This window comes from Sorex araneus, chromosome 3 (genome assembly GCF_027595985.1).
Source record: "Sorex araneus isolate mSorAra2 chromosome 3, mSorAra2.pri, whole genome shotgun sequence".
NCBI lineage: Eukaryota > Metazoa > Chordata > Mammalia > Eulipotyphla > Soricidae > Sorex > Sorex araneus.
In genome coordinates, this window is record NC_073304.1 from 205,362,446 (window position 1) to 205,375,089 (window position 12,644).

Genomic DNA, 12,644 nt, shown 5'->3' on the forward strand with positions numbered 1-12,644 from the left:
TTGCACGCGGCCAACCCGGGTTCGAATCCCAGCATCCCATATGGTCTCCTGAGCACGGCCAGGGGTAATTCCTGAGTGCAGAGCCAGGAGTAACCCCTATGCATCGCCAGGTGTGACCCAAAAAGAAAAAAAAAAAGAAAAGAAAACAGGCCTGTTTAATATTGGGGCAATTTTGACAAGTGACAAATAATGAGGTATCTTTACACAGTTTTTTTAAAATTTTTTTAAACATTTTTATTGAATCACTGTGAGATTCAAAACCTTACAAAACTGTTCATGATTGGATCTCAGTCATACAGTATTCCAACCCCATCCCTCTCTATCAGTGTACATTTACCAGTGTCCCAAGGTTCCCTCCCATCACACCCCCCACCCCCTGCCTTCCTGCCTCTATGGCAGGTGTTTTTCTTTTTCTTTTTTTTTTTTTTTTTGCCTTTTGGGTCACACCCAGCGATGCTCAGGGGTTACTCCTGGCTTTGCACTCAGGAATTGCTCCTGGCAGTGCTTGGGGGACCATATGGGATGCCGGGGATCGAACCCAGGTCGGCTGTGTGCAAGGCAAGCGCCCTACCCGCTGTGCTATTGCTCCGGCCCCGGCAGGTGTTTTTCTTCTCTCATTCTCTCCCCTCCCTCTCCCCTTCTCTCTCTCTCTCTGTCTGTCTGTCTCTCTGTCTGTCTGTCTCTCCCTTTCTCCCCCTGTTTCTCTCTCTTTCTCACTTCCTCACTCTCTCTTTCTCCCTTCCCCCCTCTCCCCTTTTGGGCATTGTTTTTCAATATTGATACTGTCTTTACACAATGTTTTAATTTGATAGTGAAAATGAAAATGAGAAATGCATATATTTTAAATATGTTTTATATGGAGTTTTGGGCTGGAGCGATAGCACAGAGGTAGGGCGTTTGCCTTGCATGCAGCCAACCCAGGTTCGATTCCTCCACCCCTCTAAGAGAGCCCGGCAAGCCACTGAGAGTATCCCGCCCGCATTGCAGAGCCTGGCAAGCTACCCGTGGAGTATTCGATATGCCAAAAACAGTAACAAGTCTCAAAATGGAGACGTTACTGGTGCCTGCTCGAGCAAATTGATGAGCAACGGGATGACAGTGATACAGTGATATGGAGTTTTAGAGCTTTTATCTGCTTCTAAGGTTTTCATAAAAATACCTTACTGGGGAGAGGAGACACCAGCCATGCTCAGGTATCACTCTGTCAGTGTCGGGCTTGGGGGGATATGTGATGCTAGGAATTGAACTAGTGTGAGTTGCATGCAAGGGAAGTGCCTTCAAAAGTCAGATCAGAGTGTATTTAAGACCTCAATATTAGACCTGAACCCATAAAGTACATGCAGGAAAATATAGATAAACCCTCCATCACATTGAAACTAAAGGCATCTTTAAGGATGAAACACCATTGACCAAGCAAGTAGAAACAAATATAAACAAATGGGACTACATTAAGCTAAGAAGCTTCTGCACCTCAAAAGAGACAGTGACCAAAATACAGAGAGAGTCCATGGAATGGGAGTTTACACAATATCCATTGGGTAAGGGGATATACAAAACATTAGTAGAATTGTACATCGGAAAAAACCCCCAACCCCTTACAAAATGGGGAAAAGAAATGAATAGAAGCTTCCTCAGAAAAGAAATGCAAATGGCCAAAAGTCACATGAAAAAATGCTCTATATTGCTAATCATCAGGGAGATGCAAATCAAAATAACAATGATGTATCATCTCACACCACAGAGACTAGCACACATCAAAAAAAAAACCCTCCCCCAAAAAAACACAAGAACAACCACTGCTGGTGTGGATGTGGGGAGAAAGGGACTCTCTTTCATTGTTGGTGGTAATGCCGACTGGTTCAGCCTTTTTTTTTTTTTTGCTTTTTGGGTCACACTCAGCGATGCTCAGGGGTTACTCCTGGCTTTGCACTCAGGAGTTACTCCTGGCGGTGCTTGGGGGACCATATGGGATGCCGGGGATCAAACCCGGGTCGGCCGCGTGCAAGGCAAACGCCCTACCCGCTGTGCTATCGCTCCGGCCCCTGGTTCAGCCTTTTTGTAAAACAATGTGGGCATTCCTTAAAAAATAGAAATTGAGCTTCCATATGATCCTGCAATACCATTTCTGGGAATATATCCTTAGGGTGCTAAAAAGCATAGTAGAAATAACACCTGCACCTGTATGTTTATTGCAGCACTGTTCACAATAGATAGAATCTGAAAACAACCTGAGTTCCCCAGAACAGAAGACTGGCTAAAGAAACTTTGGTACATCTACACAACAGAATATAATGCAGCTGTTAGGAAAGTTGAAATCATGAAATTTGCTTATAAGTAGATGGTCATGGAGAGTATCATGCTAAGTGAAATGAGTCAGAAAGAGAGGGACATACATAGAATGACTGCACTCATTTGTGGAATATGAAATATCATAATATGAGACTTATACCCAAGGACAGTAGAGACAAGGCCAAGAAGATTGCTTCATGGTTGGAAAGCCTGCCTTATGAGCTGGGGGAGAAGGCAGCTGGGATAGAGAAGAGATCACTAAGTCAGTGATGGTTGGAGGGAGCACTCGGGCGGTAGATGTGTACTGAAAATAGATAAAGGACCAAACATTAGCTGTATTACAAACCATAAATACTCATAAGTAGAGAGAGAGTAGGAGGGTTAGAGGGAAATTGTCTGCCATAGAGGCAGGAGGAAGAGTGGGACCAGGGTGGATGGATACTGGGAACATTGGTAGTGGAAAATGTACACTGGTGCGCGGATGGGTGTTCGATCATTTTATGACTGAAACTCAACCATGAAAGTTTTATAACTGTAGCTCATGGTGATTCAATTAAAAAAAAAAGTACCTTAACCCCTGAATTATCTCTTGGATCCCAATAATTTTTTTTATGCATTTTTTTTGGGGGTCACATCCAGCGATGCACAGGGGTTACTCCTGGCTCATGCACTCAGAAATTACTCCTGACAGTGCTCGGGGGACCATATGGGATGCTGGGAATCAAACCCGGGTTGACTGCATGCAAGGCATACATCCTGCCCACTGTGCTATCACTCCAGCCCCTTTTTATGCAATTTAACCTAACCTCTAAGCCTTTGTCTAGATCACTTTTGTTTATAACAAAATATATAGATGATTATAATATAAGAGCAGATTCCTATTATGATATTTAACCATATTTATTAAATACTGAGCCTTTCTGGCTTTGAGCTCATAATCAGAACAAGATTTTTTGTTTTCCTTACAAAACTCAAGATGGAATGGTCAGACAAAAAGAGAAAATACTATTTTATAAGTCAGTTTTGTATTACTAGTATGAGTGCTAATTATCATTAATTATCATAGACTGTTCAAAATGTAAAGATTCTTAGTAATTTTGTCTATCCATAAATATGGATAATTTTTTCATTGAAAGTGAGGGAATTTTACTTGCCACTTGATTTTATTTTAATGGTATAAAAATAGTGAAAATAGTGTACCATTTAAGAAGTCATTCAAAGGTAACAGTATATTTTAGAAAGTCTTGCTAATGTCTTAATAATACATACTGTCTAGGCAGTATGTACTTTGATGGTTAAGTGAATCATTTCTATACTTCAGTGCATGAATACTTTGACTAAAAGGAGATTGTTGAAGGTGGCTATTAGGTTGTTATTAGATACTGGTATGAGCTGTAAAATTGTAGGGGTAAATTGAATGGTAGTTAATATGGGGGTGGGAAACAAAGGTTGATTTGTAGGTTTACATAGTAGAGTTTCTTCTTTCTTCAGAGGTATACTGTAGTCCTGTAGTTTTTTGTTGTAAACAGAGTTCTGTTCAGCTATGTAGCAAAGATTTGCTGTAGTACTTCACAAATCACGAAATCCCGTTCATTGTCAATTCTCGAGCAGTCTCAGTAACCTCTCCATTCGTCCTATCCCTGAGATTTTAGAAGCCTCTCTCTACTCAGCCTTCCCAGCGATGCCGCATTGGAGGCTCTTTCAGGGTCAGGAGAATGAGATCCAGTTTGTTACTGGCTTTGGCATATGGAAACACCATGGGAAGCTTGCAAGGCTCTCCCATGTGGGCAGGAAGCTCTCAGTAAATAGAGTTCTGTTCAGCTATGTAGCAAAGATTTGCTGTAGTACTTATTCTTTTAATTTTTATTATTTTAAATTTATTATTATTTTTAATTTTTATTAATTTAAAAATTAATTTTATTATTATTGCCCACATAGGACAGCCTTGCAAGCTTCCCATGGTGTATTCATATGCAAAATCCAGTAACAAGCTGGATCTCATTCCCCTGACCCTAACGCGCCCCCAGTGCAACATTGTTGGGAGGGCCGAGTCGAGATGGACTTCTAGGATCTCAGGGAAAGGACGAAATGAGATGTTACTGAGCTCACCCGAGAAATCAGTGATTAACGGGATTTCGTGATTCGTGATTATTATTATTATTTTGCTTTTTGGGTCACACCGGTGATGCACAGGGATCACTCCTGGTTCTGCACTTAGGAATTACCCCTGGCAGTGCTCAGGGGACCATATGGGATGCTGTGAATCGAACCTGGGTCGCCATGTGCAAGGCAAATGCCCTACCTGCTGTGCTATTGCTCCAGCTCCACTTATTCTTTTTTTAAAAAAGTCATCGAATAGGTTAAGAGCCTATAATTTATATCTAGAAATATACTTTAGCATAGATACTTGTTGTTTTTCCTAAACCATGAAAAAATATGGCATAGTGATATTTGAAAAACTTGACCTACAAATATTTTTACTCCTTTTCAGAAAAATACAGGTTATTCGATGCATAGAACTCTTTGGGGAACAATAAAGTTCAGTGCAGTTGAGTCATTAAGTAATTTTTTTTTTTAATTAAGAGGAAGGGAAAATGTTAGCAGAGGAAAATGAAACACACTTTGCTTATTTTACTAGTGTTTGATCTAGACTGGAAAGTAGTAGGAAACATTATCTTCCTCCTTCAGTGGTTGATCGATTCTTCACAACTCAAAATCAACATTACATTTGCTCTAGATTGTTGAAATATAGTTTTGTAGGTTAGTTTGGAAGCTGACAATACATAATGTCATTTATTTAGAAACATAGTTTGTTGTCTGGGGATCACTCAAAGGGCTGGAGCACATGTCTTGCACGTGTGAGGCCCAAAGTTCAATCCCATGCACACATTATAAATGACACTACTTTGTATACTCAAGAGGCCTCCAACCACTTACCAGGTGTGTGCCTCATGCCTTTCTCCCCATTTCCCGGCACCATGTGCTGGTGTACTGAATTGTCCAACATGTTTGATAGAGTACTGGTAGAAGTAATCCCTGTGCCCCCTAGCGTTGTTTGGGAAATCCGCTACCCATCCAAGAAAGAAAAGTATAGTTTGATACCATTTTTCTTCTTTTTTTGTTGATTTTGGTTTTGTTTTCTTTGGGAGTCACATGCAGTGGTACACAAGGTTTACTCCTGGCTCTCAGGAATCTCTGGGGCTCGAGGGGATCATACATGGTAAGGGATCAAACCCAGGTAACTGTGTAAGGTAAGCCTTATTCACAGTACTCTCTCTCCCATCAAAGAAAAGTATAGTTTACTCTCAAACTATGCTAAACAAACTAGACTACCTGTTATAAATGGTAATACCAGGAGCTCTGTGCTAATTTGCATTTTGGCATTAGAAGTTAACTTAAAACTTGAAGTATTTACAGTTATAATTCTAAGACTTAGTTGATAATATTTTGTTGCTTAGATTATTTTTTATGGACAACCATTCTTTCAGGTTTCAGGTACGTTCACCAACTTTTTTTCAAAAATGCCGGGACCAGCATTGGTATATTACTCAGTTAGAAGCTGCACAGACTAGTTATATCCAACAAATAAACAACCTAAAAGAGGTAAGAAAATAGCTTACAGTTGAACTATAACATTTCCTATTCCCTTTTGTCCTTTTAGATTTTGGCTATCTTTTGGTGTTATTTTTTTTAGAAAAATCTAATTATCCTGTGTTCCATTCTTACCACCTTTGAACCTCTAACTCTACTGTCCCTATTCAGTAGCCACTAGCCACGTAAGGTTATGTAAATTAGACTTTATTAAAGTTACAGTTTAGTTCCTTTTTTGCACTATCATCTCATATCATCTTGTATTCAGGTGCTCGTATTGAACAGTGCAGATACAGAACATTTCCATCATTGCATAAAATTATATCTGATGGTATTGCTCTACTTAGATATTAAAATCTCTTGATTCTTTTGGTAATTTGATGTCTTTCTCCATGTCTTGAATTTAGACTATTCTAAACTGCAGAAAGCTATCTTGCCTTGAATTTTCACTGTTTAATTGAACATTGGGGAAGATCAGTTAATGAGTTTTTTATTTCACAATAGTAAACTAAATGATCTACTGATTAAATTTTACTTTTGCGGAGGGGGGTTGCGGAATTGGGGAGATAGCGGTCCTACCCCTTGATGCTCAAGGGTTACTCCTGGCTCTGTTCTTTGGGGGAACCTTATGGGACTGAACTAGTTTGGCTGTGTGCAAGCCTTACCCACTGTACTATCACTGTGCCCCCATGTACTATATAATATTCTTACTACCAATGGAAATTTGAGTGAAGTTGGAAGTGCTGAGGGCAGTTATTAGAAGAAAATATGAATAGATGAAAGAAAAAATATGAGTAGATACTATCAGATTTTTCATGTTGTATATGATTAAAGAAGCAAATACAGTTTGATCAGAAAAAGAAAATTATATCTTTAATCTTTTCCCTTTTTTTGGTGGGGGTTGGGGGGCACTCTTGGCTCTGCCTAGGACTTACTCCTGGCTCTGCATTCAGGGATCACTCCTGGTGGGCTTGGGGAACCATATAACGTTCAGGGAACTGAACCTGGGTCAGCAAGCATCTTACTTGCTGCACTATCACTCTGGCCCCAACTAGTGATATCTTTAGCTTAGGTTGGATGTAAAAAGAATATAAAGCAAGTTGAGCAATTTTTCTTTCCTGTAAACAATGCAGAGTGAGATTTATGGTTAAATGATTTTAGAAATATTCAGATAATTTCTTACATGAAGTGTTTTTTTTTTTAGTGTGCCAGTAAAGCGCATTATAACTCATGTTTATTTGTGCTGTTCTCATTTTGAAAGAGACTGACTATAGAGTTGTCTCGAACGCAGAAATCAAGAGATTTATCACCACCAGATAATCATCTCAGCCCCCAAAATGATGAGGTACCTGAGACACGATCAAAGAAACCTGGGTCGTGCACTGACATGCTTCTTCAGGATGCTTCTACTGCAGCTTCTGTAAGCGAAGCCAAGGATGATGAAGAAGATGAGGAGAAAATTCAGAATGAAGATTATCATGTAATAATTAGGCTCGTTTTATATTGATTCAGTACTTGATAAGAGAAATGATAGGCATTTGTGGGTTTTTTTTTTTTTGTCTTTTTTTTTGCGGGGGGAGTCACGCTGGGCGATGCATAGGGATTACTCCTGGCTTTGCACTCAGGAATTACTTCTGGTGGTGCTCAGGGGACCATATGAAATGCTGGGAATCGAACCCAGGTTGGTTGCGTGCAAGGCAAACACCCTACCCACTGTACTACCCAGCCTCAGCGTTTGTATTCTAATATACCCGACCCAGATCAATATTGAAGGATCATTGTGCTGAAAATATTACCTATTCTCAGCATATGACCTTTCATAAATGTTAATAAATTTATTGGAAGTGGTTTGATTGAAGAAAGATAAGCATAGCAGGTTTTTTTTTTTTTTGGTGATTGTTTTAATTAATTTACTTATTGGACTTTTGGCCATATTTGGCAGTGCTAGGGCTACTCTGACTGTGTTTGTGGAGGGTCACTCCTACTATTGCTTGGAGACCTTGTGGTATTGGGATCAATGTGGGACAAGGCAGGTGCTTTTACCCCTGCACTTCTTATCTGCCCCTGTAGTTATTTTTTGTGATGGGTATACATTTGTAGGTATCTGCTAAAATAAAGGAGTCATTGGGGAAAGAGATTAAAGATAAAATATTGAGTATTAAAGAAACTAAGGAAATAATGGGTCTTGGAGTTGAGCGTTCAGGTGAAATAATTAACCTTTAGTGGTTGACTGAAAGGAAGGAAATAGTTTAGTAGTAGGCCAACTGAAAATTGAGATCTAAAATAACCAGGTATGATCTTCTGTGTAAATAAGGGACAGGGTTTATAGTGAACTTTGTTGGTAACAGATATGGGTGGAACTTTTGGAGGGATGTTTTAAGGAATAATAGTAAAGCCTGATATGGAATGTATGAAGGATTTCCAGTCATTTTGAGTGTCCACTCAACTTTGGCAGCAGTAAATTTGTAGTGATAGACTGTGAAAGAGGTGGTGTGATTTTTGTTGTTGCTGTTGTCGTCGGTTTTTGGGCCATACCTGGTGTACTCAGGGATTACTCCTGTTTTCTGCTCAAGGATCACTCCTACTGGTGCTCAGGGGACCATATGGGATGCCAGGGATTGAACCTGGGTCAGCCATGTGCAAGGCAAGCACTCTGTCCACTGTACTGTTCTCCAGCCCCAATTGATTTATTTTTGTTTTGTTTTGTGTTTTGGGGGCCACACCCAGTGGTGCTCAGGGTTATTCCTGGCTCTGCACTCAGGAATCACTCCTGGTGGTTCTTGGAGGACCCTATGGGATGCTGAGGATCAAACCCGGTTGGCCTCCCACAAGGCAAGCGCCCTACCTGCTGTACTATTGCTCTGGCCCTTGTTTGGTTTTTAGATCATGGATTTGGTGGGATGCTTATCATAATAGAAACATTAATAAGACTAATTTTGTTTGTTTGCACTGACCTAGCATGAGCTTTCAGATGGAGATCTAGATCTCGATCTTGTTGGTGAAGATGAAGTCAATCACCTTGATGGCAGCAGTTCCTCTGCCAGTTCCACAGCAACAAGTAACACAGAAGAAAATGACATTGATGAGGAAACTATGTGAGTATCTTAAATTAACCATACAACTACAAAATAAATGCTAATAAAATTATATCAGCTGATGTAAGCCCAAACATCAGAGTATTCAATAGTTTTTTTGTTTGCTTTTTTTTTTTTTTAATTGGCAGAGGTTGGAGGGGTGATCACACACTGAGGTTGTCGGGGAGTATTTCTAACTGGTTTTAAACCCAGTCTCACCCCTAAATCAAAATGATGGAGCCAGAGCTCTGAAGCAGAAGTGAAGAAAAAGGTGTGCTTGGTTGTGCTGATCCTTACTTTCAGAAACTGAAACCTTGTTGGTAACAGAGTTGGGGGTATTACCCCTTAGATGTTTTCAACTTCTTCTCATGCCTGGGACCTCTGCTTTACAAATAAACTAAGACACGGATGATCTGAGTCCCCTATAATATCAGCATATTGTACCTGATAGAATTTTTGTTTCTTGGGTGCAGGAGTGAGTATAGGTAGAAAATGTAATTCCCCACTGGCTGAAATGAACTCAGCCTCAACAGGTAACTGGACTCAGGGTGAGAAATGCTGATACTTTGTGTTGTTTGAGTGTCTGTTGTGAGCTATGGTTGGTGGTATGACAGATAGGAACACTATGAAATTGACTACATTCCACTGAAATAGAATTTTTTGGGGGTGGGGGGTGCAGTGCATACTCATTTATGACTAGGGGTTACTCCTGACTCTGCACTCAGGAATTATTCCTGGTGGTGCTTGGGTGACCATATGGGATGCCATGGAATCAAACTCAGGTCAGCCACGTGCAAGGCAAGCGCCCTACCTTTGTATTATCACTCCAGCCCCTGAAGTAAAATATCTTCTATTGGGGCCAGTGAGATATTATAGAGGGTAAAGCATTTGCCTTGCACGTGGCTGACCCGGTTTAGTCCCCGGCACCCAATATGATTTCCTGAGCACCGCTAGGTATGTCCCCCTACCAAAAAAAAAATAGGTTTTTTTTTCTGTTACCACTATATGGAAGGGGATTTATTATTATTGTACTATTATTTAGTTGTTATTTTTGTTTTGGGGCCATACCTGGCAGTGATCAGGGGTTATTTCTGGCTCTGCACTCAGTGGTCACTCCTGGTGGGCTTGGGGGACCATGTAGGATTCTGGGGATTGAACCAGGGTCAGCCGCATGCAAGGCAAATGCCCTGCCCACTGCGCTATGGCTCCAGGCCCATCAGTTATTATTTTAGTATTTAGAAATAAATACCTCCCTATAGAAAGCACAGTGTAAAATTGTAACAAAATTTCTTGAGGTGTGACAAATAATGCTAATTGTAGTTACCACATGAGAATGATGAACTTTGGTCTCAGGTCTGGAGAAAATGATGTGGAATACAACAGCATGGAATTGGAAGAGGGAGAACTTATGGAAGATGCTGCTGCTGCTGGACCTCCAGGTATAGAAACAAAGATCCATAGACCTGTCTGCTGTCTCTTTGCTTTTAGCTGATATAACTTTTTTTTTTTATTGCTATTTTTGGGTCACATCTGGCTGTACTCAGAACTAACTCCTGGCTCTGCATTCAGGAATCCCTCCTGGTGGGGTCAGGGGACCCTGGGGTGCTGGAGAGTCAACACAGGTCAGCTGCTTATAAGGCAGGCACCCTACCTGCTGTACTATCTCTCCAGTCCTTTGATTAGGTCACCTTTAAAAATTATGTGTATGTGAATATATGTATATTTTTTGTTTTGTTACATTTTGTTGTTTGGTTTTTGGTTACATTCTGTGGTACTCAGGGCTTTCTCCTGGTGGACTTGGGGGAAGTATGGGGCACTGGGGACCGAACCTAGGTTGGCCGCGTGCAAGGCAAGTAAACTACCTGCTCTACTATTGCTCCACCTTCCCACCCACCCCCAACCCCCCTGCCATTATATATTTTATAGTTATTCTTGTGATGCCAGAGATTGAACCCAGACACAGAAGAACTGCACTCATTTGTGGAGTATAGAATAACATCACATGAGGCTGACACCCAACGACAGTAGATACAAGGGCCAGTAGGATTGCCTCATAACTGGAAGACTGCCTCACTAGCGAAGGGGAGAAGGCAGATGGAATAGAGAAGGGATCACTAAGAAAATGATGGCTGGAGGAACCAGTTGGGATAGAAGATGCGTGCCGAAAGTAGATAATGGACCAAACATGATGACCTCTAAGTGTCTGTTACAAGCCATAATTCCCAAAAGTAGAGAGAGAGTATGGGGGATATTGTCTGCCATGGAGGCAGGGGGAGGATGGGAAAGGGTGGTATACCCGGGATACTGGTGGTGGGGGATGTGCACTGGTGGAGGGATGGGTGTTTGATCATTGTGAGATGAAAGCTTGTAACTATCTCATGGTGATTCAATAAAATTTAAGAAAAAAAAAGGGAGAGCTGCTAGGTGATATTGGAAATATGTCTTTTGTGATTTGGATTATCTTATTCCCATAAGAATTGCTTTAGAGTCTGCAAAGATAGTATAGGGTTTATATCTTTGCCTTGCACACTGGCTGATTCCAGTAGCTGAGCATCGATCGAGTCAAGAGTAAGCCCTGAGGACTGCCAGGTGTGACTCCAAAACCAAAAAATAATAACTGCTTTTAGTTTTATTACCTTTTTTTAGTTGCAAGAGAATGTATGTTTTTAAATATGTACTGTTCAGGTGATAAATGTTTTTTAAATGTAGAATATTTGCTAGCTGAATCAGTCTAGTAGGAGAAATGCATTTTCTGTTTGCTGACCATGTCTGATTAATGAAACGATGCCAGTCACATTTCACTTTTGAGAATTAAAACAGTACAGTTCTAAAACATTTACTTTATAATAAGGTTAGACTGGACATTTATCTATGAGACCGAAGACATATATTTTTCTCACATGTCCAGAATAATGACAACATTAGCTCTGAGAGAGGGAGATTGGAATAGATGCTAAATTCTTTGATGCCTGTGGGTGAATATGATGGTAGAATAGGAGGTAGAGAGAGAGGACTGACCAGGGGACTTAACCACAAAAGAATGGGATTTTTATTTATTGATCAAAGTAAAGACTTGGAAGAGCAGTACGAAATAGGCCATGTGAATCTTCCTTTCTGTATATGAATACCACCAGCTTCTAGGAGTTAAGTTCACGAAAAGTATGAAAGTATTCTGACAACAGATCAGCTTCTTGTTTTTAGTATGCTTAAAAATATGCCAATTAAAGGCATACATACTGTGTATCTTTTTTTTTTTATAGGTAGTAACCATGGCTATGTAGGTGCTAGTGGCAGAATGTCAAGAAGAGCACATTTATGTTCTACTGCTACCAGTAGTTTACTAGACATTGATCCTTTAATTTTAATGCATTTATTGGACCTTAAGGACTGGAGCGGTATGGAGAATTTGTGGGGTTTACCACCTCGCCCACCTACTTCACTTTTGCAACCTCCAGGTAATGTATTAACAATAATCACCTTTTTTTTTTTTTCTGTATTTCTTTTTCTAAAAGATCTCTTGGGTTTTAATCCAGATAGTTCAGCTATGTCTTGTGACATAATATATTTCTGGAACAAAAGATTGATCTTTTAAAGTTTTTTTTTTTTTTTAACGTTGGAAGCCATACCTGGTTATACTCAGGACCTATTAAGGATTTGGTAGACCTTGGTGCCTGTTTCTCAAGGGGTGCT

At 40.3% G+C, this 12,644-nt stretch overlaps 1 protein-coding gene across 5 annotated transcripts in view; it reads left to right on the forward strand.

Moving 5' to 3' along the window:
* Positions 1-12,644, forward strand: part of TRIM37 (tripartite motif containing 37) — a 91,012-nt gene that overhangs the window by 38,972 nt on the left and 39,396 nt on the right. For 4 of the 5 annotated variants that reach the window (XM_055133862.1, XM_055133860.1, XM_055133861.1 and 1 more), the window contains exons 14-18: positions 5,778-5,892; positions 7,142-7,360; positions 8,839-8,975; positions 10,308-10,393; positions 12,215-12,409. In XM_055133862.1, coding sequence (XP_054989837.1) covers positions 5,778-5,892; positions 7,142-7,360; positions 8,839-8,975; positions 10,308-10,393; positions 12,215-12,409 — 752 coding nt within the window. The remainder of the gene's footprint in view (positions 1-5,777; positions 5,893-7,141; positions 7,361-8,838; positions 8,976-10,307; positions 10,394-12,214; positions 12,410-12,644) is intronic. The other variant, XM_055133864.1, reaches the window with a different exon arrangement.